Here is an 18,809-nt window from a genome sequence, read left to right as displayed (position 1 = left end):
GGACATGGAAGGACCACCAGAAAAGAAAACGGTATAGTTTGAAAAATACTAGTTATCTCTGGTGATCTGAGCCGATAATCACACCCTCTCTGCTCTCTGGTCATCCACACTAGTACTAGTTAGTTGTTGTGGAGTTCAACGCCAGAGTGCATTGCGAGTCGGTGAGGGTGGCCCATTCAAAAACTTTCACAGATTGCGCGCTCCGCCGCGCGTCACCAGTTCCTCAAATCAACACAATTGCCCGTGGCACACTTGACTGCCTGTCTGTACGGAGTAATTTGGCGTTAATATGTTACTTAGTTAACTATTTCATGCTTGAGCAGGCTAACGAATACTTGGATATAGTCTACAACGTGTGCTTGGGAGAAACTGCATGAACAACATCCAACAGCTTTTATGAAATTGATATTCATTCCTCTCATCCTCTACTCAAAAGTGTGCGCATCAACGGTAAACATACGATCCATTCATATCAGACAAGGATAATTACATCCACCATAGATCATCAGTGCTTTGAAATCATTCGCACTCAGTTTATCTGGCTGCTATGATCCCTTGCTCCAGCTCCCGCGCCGCATCCCTGACCTTTGGGCAATAATGCAATCTCAACAACTCACCCTCCCACACCGTACTCGCGAAAACATTGCTCCCTTCGACATTACCCGCGAACGGGTCGAAGACACCATCGCCCTTGCGCTCCTCGGTGTGCCATAGAGACGCAATCTTGCGTCCATGCTGCTTGGCAACCCTTGAGAGGAGAGACAGCATTGCAATTGACGACTTCTCCGGAAGATGCAAGGCTGTTGTCATGAGACGCTTGCTGAAGCCTGCCACACGCAATGGCGGAGGCGGACCGTGGCTTCGGTTCAGAAGTGCGGACTGCAGACAGCGCAGGAGTAGGACGGTCGGCGTTTGGAAATTGACTCTGCTCTTCTTCTTGACTTCCGGGTTTTCGGCATTTTTGTTGTCGCCATCTGCATCATTCGAAGCGTGAGGATCCGGTAGTCGCAGAGATTTACCAGGGTGATATTCAATGTCCGGGTTGACCGAGAGCGGGAATAATGACCGATACAGATGTGTGATGAAGAAGGTGAGATCTAAATGAAGAGATGATGCAGCCTTGCTGACGTCTTGACCCTCCAAAAGGGCAAAGGCCGTAATGGTGCACAAGAGAACCTGCCGTGTCGAGCTCCGGAGAGGAATAATCTCACCATCATCGTTGCCGCCGCCGTCGTCACCATCGACGCCGTCGCCGTCTTCGATGCTATCCTCCGCTTCAAGGCGAGTGACCAACTCTTTGAGGACCTCAAGCAAGTCTCCAAAGAAGTCCTGATTGATCAGGTGTGCAAATTTGGCAAGTCCCTCCAGCACCGCTCCCATGAGTTTCGAGTCACGCTGTTTAAGAATGCGGAAGTATATGCCAAACAAAAGTTTGAGTGTCTCTGCTTGATTCTTCTCACGTTCTTCGTGACTAACGAGCGCATCGGCTTCCTTCATGTCCTTCTCGACTGCCTTGCGCTCTCGCTCGAGTTTTCGTTCCTTCTTTGTTCGAAATTCCCGCTTTTGTTTCATCTTTTTCCCTTTGAACGTTGTCGACTCTGGATCCTTATCCACTCGGTCGCGTGATGCCTTGACGGAGAGTTCCGAGAGCAACCGGAGGTGAAGAAAAGTGTCCAGCACACTCTCATGCACCTTGAAATTTCTGGCCTTCATCATTTTCGAGAGAAGGCGGACCGCTTCTAACGAGACAATGCCATCGTCATCCTTTTGAAAGATTTCCTCCAATGTCTCACGGCATTTTACAAAGTTCGCATCCACTCGTCGTTTCGACAAACGGTCCACGAGGACCTTGAGCAGCTCAGGGCGGAAGTTAAAGTGTGGTACGGCAAGAAGCAAGCTGCACACGCAGTTGACAGCTACCGATTGGATGCCTGCATCATCCTGATCATCATGTTTGCTCCCTCTAGCAAAATTGGCCAGCTGTTCGACGTAACGCTTGTATGCCGAAAGCAGAGATTGCTCGTAATTGCGCAATTTGCGCACCTCTTTTGAGAGTTTCGTGCTCTTCTCTTCCTCGCTAAGAGGACGGATCCGGTACCCGGGGATGACGTCCTTGAAAATTGCCGCTTGCGAGGCGAGCGCTAGTTTCTTGATAATGGGATGCGTGTCGCCGTTGACTAAATCGGCCAACCTCTTGAACAAGCCAACATGTTCCTCGGGATCTTCGTTGATTAAAATGGCAATATTGGCGAGTTCTTCCTTCGTCTGAATTATCTGTTGTTTTAAAGGCACTTTCTGGTGGGCGTCGTATGATGATGCCTTCGACGAGGATTCTTCCTTTCCATTCTCTCCGTCGCCATGATCGCTATCAGAACTGTCCGAATCCTCGGCGGGCGTCTCTGGCACGACAACATGTTTGATACCCTCCGCAGTCTTGATTGGAAGTCTCGTATTCTCTTTTCCCCTGTTCAATTTTCGAGGTCGGCGTTCGTAATCTTGTTCCAGTTCCCAATCATCGTAGGATTGCTTGTTCGTGGATCCATTCGGCGCCAAAGAAGTGGAATCCGAGTCATCCGAAAAGGGACTGAGACGTCTTCTTTTCGCCGCCCGTGAAGAAGCCATGTTTGTAGACGCAATGGATATGTCGCCGGAAGGGATTGTGCTGAGTCTCAGACCAGCAACTTCTGATATTTTTTTTCTGCGTTTTGGAACGAACAACTCTGAGCTAATCCACATATGGTTAGTTACCAGGGTGACGCTAACTGTTTCAGGATTAGTTTGTTCAACTTGCCAAGACATGATATTGCTCCACCCATCAGATAATTTTGCGACAGCTTCAATCTTATCGAATTTTCCTAGGTGATTTCAATGCCAACATAGAGGCAAGATGCGCGCCCTTACCGAAGAAGAAACTAAAACCATATTCGCGAAGCTGGCCAATTACACTGGCCGCTCGCTGAACAACCTGATTGCGCCTCCATCAAACAGCGATGAAGCCGCCGCCAACGACCGATATGTATTCCGTCTCCAGGGCTCGCGAGTATACTATGTCCGCCTGTCCATTGCCAATCTGGCCACGTCGGTCGCGCGCCCCAATTTGCTGTCACTCGGCACATGCATTGGCAAGTTCACGAAGTCGGGCAAGTTCCGACTACATATCACGGCGCTGGATGTGATTGCGCCGCACGCGCGATACAAGGTCTGGATCAAGCCGAACGGCGAGATGCCTTTCCTGTATGGTGGCAACATCGTCAAGGCGCACGTTGGCCGGTGGAGTGAGGATTGTCCGGAGCATACAGGTGTTGTGGTTTTCTCCATGGACGATACCCCTCTTGTACGTTGATGATTTCTGGCGCAGCAGCTCCCTGAGACCATTTACTGACGCTTTGATCTATCTAGGGATTCGGCGTAACTGCTCGATCTACGGTCGAAGCTCGAAAGCTTGATCCAACAAGCATCGTTGTTTTCCGACAGGGTGATATTGGAGAATACCTTCGAGAGGTAGGAGATGCTCCCATATGTCCTTTGGACCGCTTTCTAATATCTTGCAGGAAGAATCTCTGTTCACTACATAAACGGAAATATCGTTTGCAGTTCCCTCAATGGCATCTTTCAGGGCGTTGTTCATGTTTATTGGAGTCATGGCGGCAAAAAGGGATGTTCATGAAACATGTGCTTTTTTTTCGATACCATTAGCTTTTGCTGATGATTGCACGTAATGGACATTATAGAGATGCAGTCATTTTGATATCAATCATCAAGATCTGCATGGGTAGCTTACCACTGTGATAACAACAGTGCCTCTCGCTGCGGTTGCCTATCAGGCTATCAGCACGTGACCGGCTGTCTGGAGAAGCGCCCAAAGGATCCAAAAGTAATTCAACCATCTTCACAGTTTCCTCAATGCTCAATCCGTCCTGAGACAGTGCTTGAGAGCACTCGAAGAGTTCCCGCATGGTGCCTCTCCACTGAGGCATACGAACGCTCGAATTCTCCAGTGTCCCTGTTCTTTCGGAAGATTCCCGGTCCAAGTGCTCATACCTCTCTTCATCCCACCTTCAACAAACTGCCCCAGGAATCATGGCGCCATACTCGTCTGCACAGAAACAATCAATAGCCCATTTTGTGACTATTACAAATGAGGATGCGAAAGTCGCTGTCAAGGTTCGTTGTCACATACAGTGACGTGCTATAACGAGGAATTGGTTTGCTAAGGGAATCCATAGTACCTGCGATCAAATGACTGGTCAGTCGAGCATGCCGTCGATGCGTATGTATGACCCTCCGGCCGTTTCTAAGATACGCAGACGTACTGACCTCTACACCCAGGTACTATCGAGGCGGGCAAGGAACTTCGGTCTCCGTCTCGTCCCTGAATAAGATCTTCGACAGCTATCGTGGTACGTGTTGGCGGCGCGCGTAGCCAATGGAATCTTTCCTGGTTCTGACCAGACTTTTTTGATGGCAGATGCACCAGAGGACAACCCGGATACCATGGGAATCGATGGAACCATGAAATTCTTTGGCGATATCCAGGTGCAATTGGATGAGGTTGCCTGCTTTGGCGTTGCGGAACTCTTAAAGAGTCCTTCCATGGGCGAGTTTACACGTGAGGGCTTCGTGAATGGATGGAAAAGCGTCGGGTTCGTTTTTCTCTTTTTGATCTTTCCCCCTCCGCGAGCTTGCGAATCAATATTAATCTTCAAGGCAAATGCAGTTGCGACTCATTAGACAAGATGATCGCCTACGGGAAGAAACTTCGCGATGAAATCCCTACGAAGCCCGATGTGTTCCGCCGTGTTTATCGCTACGCCTTCCCACTATGCCGGTTGCAAGGGCAGCGCAATCTCAATTTCGACATTGCCACGGAGCAATGGCGACTCTTTTTCACCAGTGAGAATGGCGGCATTTCCTGGAACACGCCCACGACGCCATGGCTCGATTGGTACCTGCAGTTTCTAGAGGAGCGCGGCAAGAGACCCGTCAACAAGGATCTCTGGGAACAGACATTGGAGTTCATGCGCAAGACGCATGAGGATGAGAACTTTGGCTGGTGGAGCGCGGATGGCGCATGGCCGGGGACCCTGGATGACTTTGTGGAGTGGGTACAATCGAAGCGAGAAGGGAAGAGCGCTGCTGGGGGCGAAGCGATGGAGGTTGAATGATAATGGACATACATTCGATCTCATGACTGTAATGACAAAAGAAGACCTCCGAGTCTCCGAGAGGTCCTGGACCTCGATCGAAATGAAACGGGGCTACATAACATGTCACATTAACCACTGCCGAACTGGGGGGGAGACATAAATGGATGGAGAAGGGGTAAACGTGAATGATAAGGACAGGGCAGCTCATAATAGACCAGAACCGGAATCACATAACAACATGACACAAAGCACATTCCCATATTTCGGTACATATCCTCCCATGTCATGACATCGTATGCCGGAAGGATTAACCCATCGTGCATCGTAAGTAGGAACCATTTGCAGGACGAGTTTCTAGTGTTTCATCACGCAATCAAGGGTAGTCGCGTCGATGATAGTCCGAGCTGTTGCCTCCACGGCGTTGCTCATATTGTTGTCGCAGCGCTTCAAGGCGCTTCCTCTTCGTGTGAGTATTGACGTAGGTACCAATCAGAAAACCGATAACGTTGAAAAAGGGCACCCAGGTCTGCTCCGGCAGGAATTTCTGGGCAAAGGCCAACGCAATGGGCGAAGTGATCCAGCTGACCTTCATGACCGGCATGAAACCGGCACGGACAGTTGCGCGCACCTGATGGAAAGTGCGTGCGCCAGCGATGATGGCCATCGCAACAAGGTAAACGGCATTTTGGATGGGCGCCACCTGCGCCATGCCAAGTCAATTCTTGGTTGCAAAGAAAAAAAAAAGCCACGTAGAAGAGGCAAACTTACGATCAAGTTGCTGGCCAGGATTTGAAGCACCTTGGCCCGGAGACTTGAGCGCGCCGCAAAGACCTTTTGCAAAATTCCAATGAGCACATGCCCAAGCGGAGCGCTGATAAACATTCCATATAGAGCCATTTTGGGGACGCGGGGGCTGAAGTAGTGTCCGTGCTTGCTGATATCGTTGGCAAGGTACGATGCAATCAGCTCCTGTGCCGCAGAGAGGACGCCAGCCGTGAGCATTTTCGTCCGCAGCGGGTTCGATTGGAGCTGCCTGAGGTAGGCCTGTGACAAAAGAGTCAGGACACAGCTCTACCCGTTCGCATTTCAACAACACTGGGCACTTACTGCAAGATAGCCTTTGCTGCTCGGGCCACCCGTCAGCCGCTCGCCCACCCTATGCACGATATCATCCCGCTTTGCGCGGACGGTCTCCTTGGCGATTTTGACAGACGACATTGTGATGATTGGTTCGTTCCCGGCGGACTGGATGCGCGTTTGCTATCGAGACGAAAGGAATAGGCCACGGCGAACTTGGATTTAGCGAATATACAGGCGCGCCCTGTTGCTCAATTCGCTGTTCCAATGGAATATATTAGTTTGGATGCGACACAAATCGTAGGGGCATGCGATTGTTGCGACGTAGGAAGAGCATGGGACGGGGGAGGTGTTTGTTTATGAGGGCAGCCGAGGCGAAACCAATCGGCGTGGGCGGCTAGACAACAGTGCCGACGGACCGGATAAAGCCCACTCTTCGGACACAGAGCGTCGGGAATTGAAAACGGGAACTGGAGTTGAGAAAAACGATCATCAACAGAACAATCTTACCTTTGGACGCGCTGCAGCCCGCTCATGACCTCGGATCAGACGCACCAGGTGGCTGGGGGATCTGGGGGAGAGGTGGGCTGAGGCTTAGTCAGCCGCTGAGCTGGCGACCCCTGACTGACCGCCGCCAGATCTAGCCGCCGGGCTGCTGCCAGCGTTCTGTTTATCTAGCCTACACCATTGTCTTCCCCGCATACATTGAGGCCCAGGCACTCGCGAGGAGGTGAGCGCGAATCTCCCCCGCATACCAGAATTCTGAGATATTTGCATGAACCATGCTCTTCCCCGCGCACCAACCTGAGGCGCCGCCTTTGACGTGCTCAAGTGGTCTACTAGTGCGAGTAGTATGTCCAGGACATCCAGCCGACAATGTGGTATGACACTGCATTCTGAATGGCTCTGGTAGGTGAGACAGGGAACATTCAAAGAAGATGCTTGATCTTAATCCAATTCCGGGTCATCGCAAAGCGGCCGCTATGAGATGGAGAGTGCGACTGCTATACAGTGTATGTGATGCCGTACCTTTTCCTTAAGACGATGAGGACGGGAGCAATGGCACACAGACGGACCAACATAAACAACTTTTTCATCATACCCACCATGTCCCTCGTGCAACCTGCAGGATTCCTCGAAGTGCTATGCCTTCCACACTTAAGTTTTCACTGGTTCCATGGTTGTGTCCTTTCTACTAAGCAAATAATCGCCAGGCTGGGCCCTCTAACAGCTTGAAAGCTTTAGAACCCATTCTAATGCAGGTACAGAACTTCATATGGATCCAAGCCGCATATGACCACCAACTCCAAGGTCAAGGCATGAATGTATCTGGAGAAACACGTGGTAGCCTCTGTGGAGATTCAAAACAATCACTGGTCCAGCACCTCACCGCTATTCAATCCTAGGTGCATCTCTACGGATTCTGAAGTATCTTAGAGGTGCGTGTCGCACCTCGAGGAAAGCCCTACCAGTAGCTCGGTATACCTGCTACTTGAGCAGAGTATGAAACCAGATCCATATCAAACCCTGACTGCTAAGTTTGGACGTGGACCAGCTGTGGAGTTGAGCTAAGGACACATGTTGAATGTGATCGTTTTGGGCTTTCTGTGATCCACAGGCGGTGAAAGTTGCAGTTATCGAAGGTTGATTCCTGGTGTCAGTGCTTCGCACTATGATCCACGATTGCAGCCTTTTAATGCGAATTTGGGATAGGTCAAGAGTAAACACCAGGAGCTGACTATGACTGCACAGTCTCAGAGATTCTTTCGGTTGCTCAGCGACTATTTATCGGAAAAGGGCAGTGAAATGTTCCAGATCCCGAGTATTCTTCAAAATGTTCTTGTCTATCAGATGCTGATAGTCTAACAGTTTGAAGCTGAAACTCTCGGATCGACGAGAAACCCAACGACTACTAGTAATTGGATTTCCATTTCCACATCCAAAAAAGCATACCTTCTCTCTTGATGGTCTTGAGCCTGCGACTCTATCCAACGTTCGTCCCGACATGACTCTTCAGGCGATTTTCTGTTGAGGAGCTTCGATGGATGCCGGGAAATGGCACATTGCCTCTATGTCGGGATTTTGGACAGCTGTCCGGAGTAACTGGGTCAGAGACTTGGGAGATGTCATGCATCAAACTACAGAGTACCTAGGCTTCAACTCTCCCAAGTCCATCTTTTGACAGTCCTTAGTAGTTGAACTGCGGAGTAAATCGAGTAGTACTTTAAGGAGGCTGCAATTTAAATGTTGCCCGCATGAAGATGCGGGATGCTTGACTCCCGGCTTCGCAACAAAAATCGCTCCAACGTGAAGCAGAGAGTTGGTCATCTTCCCGAGAATCATGCTCGGTCAGCTCGGTATGTGCAGTCGTATGTACATACTTCCCATTGTACCGTCTGGGCGCAGGTTGAGTTGAGGACAAGCCACACCCCAAGTTGAACAAGCCATAGCAAAGTGGGGACTGTGGACTTGAGGCGGAAAGAAAGGATGAGGCGGTGCAAAATGGGTCTTTGATAGGGGTTTCCGAATCAACCGATTGAACCAAATGCTCAATCAAGCATTCCAGATCAACTCCAGCTCTTTGTGGCTTTGCTTTTCCCGACCAACCAATCCTTGTCAAGGCAAGCAAAGTGGCTCCTCCTGAACTCGGCCCTCCCAATCAATCCAGTACTCGTAAGCTTCAGTTGTCAACTGGCACACCATCACAACCATGCCCAGCTGACCGTGATCATGCCGGGCCCTCTTGGACCGCCAAAAAAATACGGCCAGGGTGCTTGACAACCCCACCGCTGACGAAGACTTTCTCTGAATCCAAGCATTATAACCGAATGTGGAAGTCAAATCGACTCTTCCATCAATGAGAGTGGTCTGCTCGTTTACTGCTCAAGGCTCACTCTGTGGCTCAGGAGACATTCATCAGCTGGAAACGTGGTAACTCCAATCATTTGTTTACGAGTACAGACGGAGTGGTCCCGTTGGCAGAATGCCGGATTGCTGCTGAGCAACTGTCTGCAAAAGTACGGAGTAGTACTATTTAACTTCCAACACCCCGCCTGTACGACTGCCTGGTACTATCCATCACTTTCAACTCTTCTTACACTCACAGCCTTCGAGTCATCAATTTCATCAGCATTAACCTCTCTCTGTTTCAACTTGCATTTGACTCTCTCTCAACCACCGTAACAATGTCTTCTCCGTACAACCAGAACCAGGGTTATTACAACCAGGCTGGCTACCCCCCTCAACAGGGCGGCTATGGCCAGCAGCCCCAATACGGCCAGCCGCCATACGGTCAGCAAGGTTATCCACAGCAAGGATATGGCCAGCCGGCCGGTTACGGACAGCAGCCACAGTACGGACAACAACAGCAGTATGGACAGGCAGCGGGCTACTACGAGCAAAGTCAGCAGCCATACGACCAGCAGCGGGACCCTAATACTCCCAGGTAAGATACGAATTCAAACAAGTTACCCGTTGTCCGGAAGCTCTGGGAACTAACAAAGGTTGCAGCTACGACCAGGGTGCCCCAGGTGGAGCGCAGGAAGGTGAACGCGGCCTGGGCGGTGCCATCGTCGGTGGGATCGCAGGCGGTTTTGCCGGCCACAAGGCCAATCATGGCATTCTCGGGACCATTGGCGGCGCCATTGTCGGTAGTATCTTGGAGGATAAATACAAGAAGCACAAGAAGGAAGAGCAGCATCACGCCAATCCCTACGCTGGCGGTCACCACGGGAGCAGCAGCGGTCTCAGCAGCTTCTTCAAGAAGTAAGGCGGTTGACGAGATTACAAGAGACACGGCCTTATAGGGCGACATCAATTTCCTTTTACGCTCTCTTTCGTCAAACTGTTCTCCGTCAGGTTCGACCGAAGGGTTTCTCTGGTCAAGGGCAGGCGTTTTAGGGTTGTTTCTTGAATTCGTGTATCATTACGATTCTGCGGTGGATAGAGTGAACCCAAGTGTCTGAACTACGAAATTTTACGCTCAACGTAAGTAGTTTCTGAGACGCCAAGTCATAACAACAGCTTGAAGCGCAAGCTGCGGAACTTGGATCATGGTACGGCAAATATCCTGGATGGCCCTGAATGCATCCAGTGCTCCTCTTCGGGTACGGTGTCTATCCCTTAGATTAATTACCATAATAAGTATCTAAGTACGAGTCCGTATTTACCCCGAAACTTTCGTGCCAAGATCGAAAGATAAAAGTCGACGATCCTCTCCAGCAGACAAGAAAGAGAGCATCCATCGCAATGGTGCCAACCATGGCCTTACGACAAACATGTTTGCGGCAATGTGAGTCAATTCATTGAATGGTGCCTGCTGGAAGATTTCTCCTGACGACTGCCGTTAATTAGGCCGCCAACTGCGACTGCTTGCTCCGTCAACTCGCATTCGGTACTCCTCGACCGATGCGCGAGTGACGACGACGACGATGGAAGCTTCCCCGAATACGGAGGCTTCGTCAAATCTTCCCGCGCCGGGACAATCGGAAGATGTATCTGTAGCTCGTACGGCTTATTTTGCGGGTCTCGAACAACGTTAGTTGCAGTCTTTTGACCTCGTGTCAGATCGGAGCTAACTACTTGAGACAAAAGTGGCCAAATTCAAGACGATGGGAACAGAAATGACAGGGCGATATGATCCCGATGCGGATGTGAAACGACCTCCGATGGTATCGCGAATCACCTTGGCACGGCTCCTCGCTGCACAGTCACATCTCGGACACTCGACGTCCAGATGGAATCCCCTGAACTCGCGGTATATCTTTGGTGTGCGGGACGGTATTCACATCATCTCACTGGAGGTGACTGCGGCCTATCTCCGACGAGCGGCACGGGTAGTGGAGGAAGTTGCGCGCCGGGGCGGGCTTATTCTGTTCGTCGGCACCCGCAAAGGCCAGAAGTCTTGCGTGGTGCGTGCTGCAGAGATGGCCAAGGGCTGCCACATCTTCGAGCGGTGGATCCCTGGAAGTCTTACAAACGGACAACAAATCCTCGGCAAGTGCGGACTCAAGGTCGTCAATGCGCTAGACGAGGAACTCCCCGAATACAATGCGGACATGTTTGACCGGCCGGTGCTGAAGCCGGACCTGGTCGTGTGTTTCAATCCGGTTGAGAACGAGGTGCTGCTGCATGAATGTGGCTTGAACAACATCCCCACCATTGGTGTCATCGACACCGATGCCGACCCAAACCGTGTGACATACCCCATTCCCGCAAATGATGACAGTCTGCGTTGCATTCAGCTCATCGCCGGTGTTCTCGGCAGCGCTGGCCAGGCAGGACAGCAGAGAAGGCTGGAAGAGGCTCGCAAGGGCATCCTGTCGTATGAGCCGATCTCGGTAGAGGAGATCAAGAACAACCCTGCCGCTCAGGATTAGCTTTGGTTCATTCGGTTGGTTTGTATTACATGGGAAAGGCTTGTTCTCAACTAGATTTGTTCTTGGACTTCTTGTGTCCTATGTACATTTATCCTCTGACTCCTGACTCCTCTGGGTTTCTCTAGATTACGGATCTTATGAATGAGTGCGCTCAAATGTGCTATATCAGGTAGATCAGTTCGATTTCCTGACCATACGACAAGAACTTCAATCTGTGGCTTGTATTTGACTCTATTACATAGAGGTATGTGAAGGCGCAGAAGCCATGTATTTTCTCTCAGCCTCCTGGATGCTCTGAATGATCCTATCATGATCTCTCGGTTGATCTCCCCGTTCTCCAAGAAAGGTTGCCACTGTCAATTTCTGAATGACAAAAACAGAAGAGAAAAAAAAAAAATCAGATCCAGAGGCGCCTGTCCAATACGACCATTGACATGTCTATGTACAATTTAGATAAGCCTATTTGTTTTCACTGGAGAAGTATCAACCGATCGCTCTCATGACGAGTTCCACACTTGCACGCTAGTTAGCGTCATAGTCTTGTTCAACCGCAGACCAAGTACTTACGTAGCGAAAGTACCAGCAGACACCGGCATAGCACGCAGCAATGTTGGGCCCAGACCCTTCCAGAACCCGCCAAATCGCTCTGCAGCAAAAGTCTTCTTGAAGCAATCCGTCATGCTCTTATACTTCTGCTGTGCCCCGAAACCGTCGCTCTGCATCTTGCTCTTGACGACGTCGAAGGGGTAGCTGGCTATCCACAAGGCTTCACCGGCCAAACCACCATAGATGGCTACTTTCCAGCTCGGAATTTCTTCGCGGGTGATCTTGTTGCGCCTGGCGTCCAGATTCATGAGATACTCAAAGGTGAGGAACCACACACCGTAGGCCTGCGCCTCTCGCCAGATTGTTACCACCTGCCCGCGGTACAGCCCACGGAGGACACCCTCGTGAGCAGACAGCTTACGGATGCAGTCAATTGGACCGCTGTACAAGCGCTCTGCACCGTGCGGCTGGGTCTGGAGCCGAATACGGACATGCTCAATGGGTCCCGAGAGCACGGAGTTGGTCACCCCGGCGAATGCGCCCGCTAGGTAATACTGCGTATATGAAAGACCGGGATTGTTGGCATTCCTTTTCCGGTTCTGCTCCTCGAAATACCTTCTGGCCTGATGAAAGGCGCCGAATTGAACACTGACCTACAAGGACGTTAGTCGAGGAAGATTCCCTACCAACCCAGTGCGCTGGTACTTACGCAAGCTCCAATACCAACCAAGGGCGTCAATGTGCCCTTGTAGAAAGCCAGCGGGCCCTCATTCTTCAGGATTTTGGATGCACAATCGAAAGCACTCGAGTATTGTGATGTTGTCTGCAACCGTACCTTGACAATATCTGAAGCTGTTCAGAATGGCGGCATCCCTCGCGAACTTCATGACTTGTACATACCGAACGGTTGACCTATCCCGCAGCGTTAGCACATTTAGTTGGACCCAAGTAACTAGCGCTTAAAACATGGTATTATGTTTGGAAGGGTGCAGTGATTGGATTGCGGTTGAAGCCAATTGACTGCAAGAAGCTCCATCCGATCCACGCGACACCCCTCGCATCATCTCCGGCAGTGAAAAGCTTCCACTTACCCAACAAGACTTGCGCAACGCCGCCAACAGCACCAGCAAAGAGGTCCTTGGCGGTGCGCACCCAGCCGCCAGTAGCCAGGTCTTTTTCTGTCTTCTCAAAGTCCTCCATATTCAATTCCAGCGAGAGCAATCGGGGCTCTTCAGTACACGGAAAGAAGACGGAGAACGAAAAGGAATGAGGATCGATCAATCCATCTTATTATTTCTTCTTCTCCGGTCCTCGTTCCCTTCACCGTTTCCCGATAAGAGGAGCTGCGCTGACGTGATTTGCCAATTTCGCCGACTGCACGTGACTTGGCTTCCGCGGGAAACGGCAGGGAAAAAAAAAAGTTGCCTTTCGGAGTTGGAGATCAACGTGCTGCGCGGACAAAGCATTGAGCTTAACAATTTCCGACCATGCAGCGAAGGGCGGTTCTGTGGGTATGCACTGCCCTTGTTCGAGTCTGCGCTCAATGTTGACGTACAATGGCTGATTCTTCCAGTTGCATCGATGTCAGATCAGTGACACGGCCGCTGCAGCTTCATGTCGCAGGAAGCTCTCGTCCACCTCTCAGCGAGGATACAATCCATCAGCTCCTGCATCCCAATCCGGTCAGGCAACAGCAAACTCTTCAGATGATTCCACAGCGTCTAGCACAGAGGCCTCGACACTGCCGCGCCCCAAATTCGGCGGTGGTTGGGGTGCGCGAGCACCACCAAGGAAGTCCCTCGGTTTGAGTGCCGCAGAAGAAGCCAGCAGGAAAAATCTCTTATCGAACGCGCAAAATGTGACCACGAGCAATGCGCAACAGAGCCAGCCAGAGCAAAAGCCCAACCACCCGTCCTCAACACCTCCGAGCAATGCCGCTGATTCTGTGTTCGGATCGAAAAGCTCCAGTACCAACCCGCAATCGCGCCTCTCTCCCATCCCGCGTCACCTTCGTACAACGGACTGGGATTGTCCAGATTGCAATTATCGGTGTTTCGGAAAACATAGAGAGTGTCCTGCTTGCCGCGCACCTCGCCCGGAACTCGTTTCAGCCTCCAAATCGACCGATAAATCACATAAGCGAAATGAGCCACCTCGCCAATCCGAAACGCGCAGCACTGCCAATCAAGAACCACGCGGCAGAAATATATTCGATGACGATTTCCGCGCTTCCGAAGCGACGATGTCGGCCCGCGATGAGGCGTCTCAGACTCGCACCACAACCAGCGAAGACCGGCCGGCAAGTAAAAGTAGAGGTAAAACTAAAGAGGAAAGGACTAAAGGGAAAAAAGTCGAACAGGAGGCGCTAGAAGCGGCGGAAATAGCAGCTGAAGCAGAACGTTGGAGGAATTACGAGCCGGACGAATCCTTGACCGAGTACCTCCGCGCGCAGAAGGAGAAAAAGATGAAGAAGGGCCGGCGAGAACAGGAATTCGACGACGAGGACGAGGACTTTGATGACCTGGACGAGCTTGAGAAGCGCAAGGAAAAGCGACGTATGAAGAAGCGGAAGGAATCGGACGCCCCTCGCCCTCTTTATCTTCCCGAGTTCATCAGTGTTAGCAACCTGGCGGATGTCCTGGGTGTACGGCCAGCGCAATTCGTTGAGCGAATGGAGGAAATGGGATTCGAGAATGTGACATTTTCCCACATTTTGGATGCAGAAACTGCTGGTCTGATCGCGACTGAATATAATTTTGAGCCAATATTTGATTCTGGTGAAGAAGATCTCAAGCCCGCCCCTCCGCCGGAAGATCCATCCTCGCTCCCGCCACGACCACCCGTTGTGACGATCATGGGGCATGTTGACCACGGCAAGACGACCCTCCTCGACTGGCTCCGGAAATCTTCCGTTGCAGCTTCCGAGCATGGAGGAATCACGCAGCACATTGGCGCCTTCTCTGTATCGATGCCGTCAGGGAAATCGATTACTTTCCTGGACACCCCCGGTCACGAAGCATTCTTGTCCATGCGCCGACGTGGTGCCGATGTCACCGACATCGTGGTCTTGGTGGTGGCAGCCGATGACAGTGTCAAACCACAGACCATTGAGGCGATCAAGCATGCCAAGGAAGCCAATGTTCCCATAATAGTAGCTATCAACAAGATTGACAAGGAAGGTGTGCAGCCAGAGAGAGTGAAGCAAGATCTTGCCCGGCATGGGGTTACCGTGGAAGACTACGGTGGTGATGTTCAGAGCATTCCCGTCAGTGGAAAGACCGGTCAGGGTATGGGAGAACTGGAGGAGGCCATTGCTGCGCTTTCCGAAATGCTGGATCATCGAGCGGATCGGGAAGGAAATGCGGAAGGCTGGATCATTGAGTCTTCAACGAAGAAAGCCGGTCGGGTTGCGACGGTGCTCGTGAAACGTGGAACCATTCGTCCCGGGGATATTCTGGTTGCCGGAACGACCTGGACCAAGGTCAGGACGCTCAGGAACGAGGCTGGCGCACTTCTCAGGGAGGTCTCTCCGGGCTTGCCTTGCGAAATTGATGGCTGGAGAGAACTACCAGAAGCAGGCTCCTTGGCAATTCAGGCTCCCAATGAGCAACGTGCCAAGGAGGTGGTTGAATATCGACAGGAGAGGCTCGAGACGAAGAAACTCAGCGAAGACGCGACTGCCATCAATGAGAGTCGTCGCGAGATGCTTGAAGCCCGACGAGCAGAGCAGGAAACTGGAGAAGACAACACCCCAAGCGATACTGCGGAGGCACCTTCTGGGCCGAAACCGGTCAAATTCATGGTCAAGGCGGACGTGGCCGGATCCATGGAGGCGGTCGTCAACGCGATGTCGGGGATTGGCAACAACGAAGTTTATGCCCATGTCCTCCGCTCAGGCGTTGGCAGTATCACAGAATTTGATGTCAAGCATGCATCAATGGCCAATGCCAACATTGTCAATTTCAATCTGCCCGTTGATCCGATGATTTCGCGTGCGGCCGAGTCCAGTGGCGTGAAGATATTGAATCACACCATCATTTACGAACTGATTGACGACGTCAAAGACAAGGTCAGCGAGCATCTTCCACCGAACGTGTCGCAGCGCGTCACGGGCGAGGCGGAGGTTGGACAAATCTTCGAGATCACCGTTAAAGGACGCACCAAGACCAAAGTTGCTGGATGCAAGGTTCGAAACGGTATCATCAGCCGCTCGAAGAAAGTCCGAGTCCTTCGTGGCAAGGAAGTCATCTACGATGGTAAGTTTCGGAACAATCGAAAGTAAGATCTGGTTAAGCTGATGTGTGACTTCTAGGCAATCTTTCCTCGCTGAAGAACGTCAAGAAAGACGTTACCGAAATGCGCAAGGACACAGAATGTGGAATGGCCTTCGAGAATTGGACAGATTTCGAAGTTGGCGACCACGTTCAGTCCTATGAGGAAATCTTTGAAAACCGACACCTTTGAACTTCTAATCCCGACTCTATTCCCCCGGCCACAATACCATTCCATTCGATGTATGTATTCATAGAGTATGTATCTGGCATGATGGTCCCGAGATAGAGGTTGCTATGGCGTTAAAAGACTTGTTGGTTCTCTTCTCCGAGTGGTTCTGCCACTGAGTGTATAATGCGAAAAGGTTCAGGATATGAATTATTGCCGGAAAACGTCTTCATTGTTCCTAACTACATAGTCCTTTTTATGTGCTTCATCATTGTAATGTCTCAGAGGTAAGTGTGGTTATTGAAACAGTGGAATGCTCAACATTAAGTATGCTGGATATAGTGCTTCTCGCCTTCCATCATCATCATCACCCCTGGAAATCTCCATCTGCGTTCAGTTCGACCGACCTTCGATCGCCGTTGATGTCGCACTCCGGCTCCTCTCTCTCTTGGATTTGCGGTACATCGTCTGTCCGCACTGAATGAGCAAGGAGTGTGGCAACGTTTTTTCCTCCTACTGCGCCACCACCTCTACCACCTTTACCACGTCCGCCGCGCGTTCCACTGGGTGTCTTCGGCTTCGTGATTCGGTTCTTCTCATTGCTGGTGGCATTTGTTTTCCTGGAAGTCCTTGGAGTCTTTGCCGGTCCTTTGCCCTTGGTGGTCTCTTTCTTGGGCGTCGTGATTTCCGTCTGCTTCGACATCTGTTGCAGGCCCTGGTCCTGCGTTTGTAGGTGGTTCCGTTCTGACTCCCGGGACCCCGTGCAAGGCTCGGCCTCTGCCTCAGAATCGGGCGCAGGCGTCGACAATACCGGTGGATCCACTCTTTCTACAGCATTTGGGACCCCTGGCGATCCAGCCGACTCAACTTCAGTGCACGACTCGCTATTGACGGGTTGAACCGAGTTCAGCAAGTCCCATTCCGGAAGATATCGCTCCATGCATTCCTCCGGCAAGTTGTATCTGATTTTCAGACTCGCCCAGAGCACATCGAAGGCGTCTGTGTGCATGATCTGCGGAGATTACCGTTAGCATGGGGATTGAATGCTTGGGAGTCTAATTCAAAGTCAATGTACGAACCATGCTGGTGCAAGCTATCTTGTACTCCAGCGGAAACTGTCCTTCGTGGATCAACCGGATGATGTCTGCTTCGATAGAGGCCCGGGTGGAAGTGGTGTGGTTTCCCTTTCCTTCGTTCATGTTCAGCACATGGTTTGCATGGCTTATGTAGGTTTGGACGAGGGAGCTGTTCTGTGGGCAGTCGGAAGGTTAGTCAAGTTTCATCAATGATCATCCCAAAGCTGACATGACTGACTTGGAAATTAGGCATGTGGTAGTAATGAACGTGCGGCATCTTGAAGAGGATCGAGACTCGCACTTGGAGCCTGAAGGCTGTTGATGATAGTAACGTTGCTTGCAGACACGGATGTGCCTTTTTCTCGAGTCGTATCCCGCAGTTCAAGCTGTCAACGCAAATCCGCTGCAACGAGAAGGCTGAATGACAAAGAGAGCAGACAAGCGTGGAAGTATTGCAGGGAGATTTGAATCCTGCGGCAGTCGAACTTGCACGTCTGAACTATAATCACCACTCAGTCAAGCAATGAAGCTTCATGAAAGTTGACAGGTATGAAGAGCAATTTATTTCTCAGGCTTCAGAATTAGCTTGATCGAGGTGGCTTTTGGAACAATAGGGAGGAGGTTGGAGAAATGAGGCCTGTGAAGGTCTTCATCCTGAATCAGGTATCCAGCCACGGGCAGTTGTTGTGCAGTGTGAATAACCAGGGATTTCCAACAATTGGTAAGGAATAGGATGAATGGTTATTGAGATGACTGTCATCCTTCGGATCTAGTGCGAGTGACAGTCCCGTCTATTGAGAAGACCAGGCCAAATGATTGATCTATTCAAAACTGGTCCCATTGCTTCTCTGAACTGGGCAACGGACAGTGTCAAATTACCAGTCGTAGTGAGGAGGAGCTTACTCCAGGCCCCAGGAACGGTATTCCCTTCATCGGTCTTCTATCAACTCACTTGGGAAAGCTGAATTTCCGCTTCTAGCCAATGATCCTGAGGGCACCACAGTGTTGAAATACTGCAGAGGCATTGAGCATCTCCAGGACGGAGTGTGCAAGTCCGCAACAAGTACTAGTAAGTAATCCACGTTTGATGAAAGCAGCTCATCCAGCTCTGAGACAGTGAAAGGTCGGATCCTGGTGCACTCATG

The 18,809-nt window shown here is 51.0% G+C and overlaps 11 protein-coding genes across 11 annotated transcripts; 5 read left to right on the top strand and 6 right to left on the bottom strand.

Moving 5' to 3' along the window:
• Positions 1-534: 534 nt before the first annotated feature.
• Positions 535-2,622, bottom strand: VTN31DRAFT_6720 (uncharacterized protein; the record flags this gene model as incomplete). The annotated part of the gene is made up of 1 exon (XM_069407362.1): positions 535-2,622. One exon carries the CDS (start codon positions 2,620-2,622, stop codon positions 535-537), a length of 2,088 nt encoding a protein of 695 aa, XP_069258895.1.
• Positions 2,623-2,887: 265 nt separating this feature from the next.
• On the top strand, positions 2,888-3,575 carry VTN31DRAFT_6719 (uncharacterized protein; the record flags this gene model as incomplete). The annotated part of the gene is made up of 3 exons (XM_069407360.1): positions 2,888-3,334; positions 3,400-3,501; positions 3,552-3,575. 3 exons carry the CDS (start codon positions 2,888-2,890, stop codon positions 3,573-3,575), a joined length of 573 nt encoding a protein of 190 aa, XP_069258894.1.
• A 505-nt stretch (positions 3,576-4,080) lies between these two features.
• On the top strand, positions 4,081-5,165 carry VTN31DRAFT_6718 (uncharacterized protein; the record flags this gene model as incomplete). The annotated part of the gene is made up of 5 exons (XM_069407359.1): positions 4,081-4,164; positions 4,227-4,270; positions 4,330-4,400; positions 4,469-4,643; positions 4,718-5,165. The coding sequence occupies 5 exons, from the start codon at positions 4,081-4,083 to the stop codon at positions 5,163-5,165; spliced, it is 822 nt and encodes a 273-aa protein (XP_069258893.1).
• A 355-nt stretch (positions 5,166-5,520) lies between these two features.
• On the bottom strand, positions 5,521-6,365 carry VTN31DRAFT_6717 (uncharacterized protein; the record flags this gene model as incomplete). Its single annotated transcript, XM_069407358.1, has 3 exons — positions 5,521-5,847; positions 5,916-6,191; positions 6,255-6,365. 3 exons carry the CDS (start codon positions 6,363-6,365, stop codon positions 5,521-5,523), a joined length of 714 nt encoding a protein of 237 aa, XP_069258892.1.
• A 1,843-nt stretch (positions 6,366-8,208) lies between these two features.
• VTN31DRAFT_6716 (uncharacterized protein) lies at positions 8,209-8,567 on the bottom strand (the record flags this gene model as incomplete). Its single annotated transcript, XM_069407357.1, has 2 exons — positions 8,209-8,314; positions 8,374-8,567. The coding sequence occupies 2 exons, from the start codon at positions 8,565-8,567 to the stop codon at positions 8,209-8,211; spliced, it is 300 nt and encodes a 99-aa protein (XP_069258891.1).
• An 842-nt stretch (positions 8,568-9,409) lies between these two features.
• VTN31DRAFT_6715 (uncharacterized protein) lies at positions 9,410-9,993 on the top strand (the record flags this gene model as incomplete). Its single annotated transcript, XM_069407356.1, has 2 exons — positions 9,410-9,669; positions 9,735-9,993. The coding sequence occupies 2 exons, from the start codon at positions 9,410-9,412 to the stop codon at positions 9,991-9,993; spliced, it is 519 nt and encodes a 172-aa protein (XP_069258890.1).
• A 479-nt stretch (positions 9,994-10,472) lies between these two features.
• Positions 10,473-11,602, top strand: VTN31DRAFT_6714 (mitochondrial 37S ribosomal protein uS2m; the record flags this gene model as incomplete). Its single annotated transcript, XM_069407355.1, has 3 exons — positions 10,473-10,515; positions 10,578-10,760; positions 10,818-11,602. The coding sequence occupies 3 exons, from the start codon at positions 10,473-10,475 to the stop codon at positions 11,600-11,602; spliced, it is 1,011 nt and encodes a 336-aa protein (XP_069258889.1).
• Positions 11,603-12,085: 483 nt separating this feature from the next.
• VTN31DRAFT_6713 (uncharacterized protein) lies at positions 12,086-13,348 on the bottom strand (the record flags this gene model as incomplete). Its single annotated transcript, XM_069407354.1, has 5 exons — positions 12,086-12,116; positions 12,170-12,801; positions 12,858-12,994; positions 13,049-13,060; positions 13,240-13,348. The coding sequence occupies 5 exons, from the start codon at positions 13,346-13,348 to the stop codon at positions 12,086-12,088; spliced, it is 921 nt and encodes a 306-aa protein (XP_069258888.1).
• Positions 13,349-13,635: 287 nt separating this feature from the next.
• VTN31DRAFT_6712 (uncharacterized protein) lies at positions 13,636-16,612 on the top strand (the record flags this gene model as incomplete). Its single annotated transcript, XM_069407353.1, has 3 exons — positions 13,636-13,659; positions 13,722-16,404; positions 16,461-16,612. 3 exons carry the CDS (start codon positions 13,636-13,638, stop codon positions 16,610-16,612), a joined length of 2,859 nt encoding a protein of 952 aa, XP_069258887.1.
• Positions 16,613-16,955: 343 nt separating this feature from the next.
• Positions 16,956-17,597, bottom strand: VTN31DRAFT_6711 (uncharacterized protein; the record flags this gene model as incomplete). Its single annotated transcript, XM_069407352.1, has 1 exon — positions 16,956-17,597. One exon carries the CDS (start codon positions 17,595-17,597, stop codon positions 16,956-16,958), a length of 642 nt encoding a protein of 213 aa, XP_069258886.1.
• Positions 17,598-17,643: 46 nt separating this feature from the next.
• Positions 17,644-17,941, bottom strand: VTN31DRAFT_6710 (uncharacterized protein; the record flags this gene model as incomplete). The annotated part of the gene is made up of 2 exons (XM_069407351.1): positions 17,644-17,838; positions 17,903-17,941. 2 exons carry the CDS (start codon positions 17,939-17,941, stop codon positions 17,644-17,646), a joined length of 234 nt encoding a protein of 77 aa, XP_069258885.1.
• Positions 17,942-18,809: the final 868 nt, after the last annotated feature.

The sequence above is a fragment of the Thermomyces dupontii genome, assembly GCF_041956625.1.
Source record: "Thermomyces dupontii strain NRRL 2155 unplaced genomic scaffold VTN31scaffold_7, whole genome shotgun sequence".
NCBI lineage: Eukaryota > Fungi > Ascomycota > Eurotiomycetes > Eurotiales > Trichocomaceae > Thermomyces > Thermomyces dupontii.
This window is presented reverse-complemented; position numbering and strand designations above follow the sequence as displayed.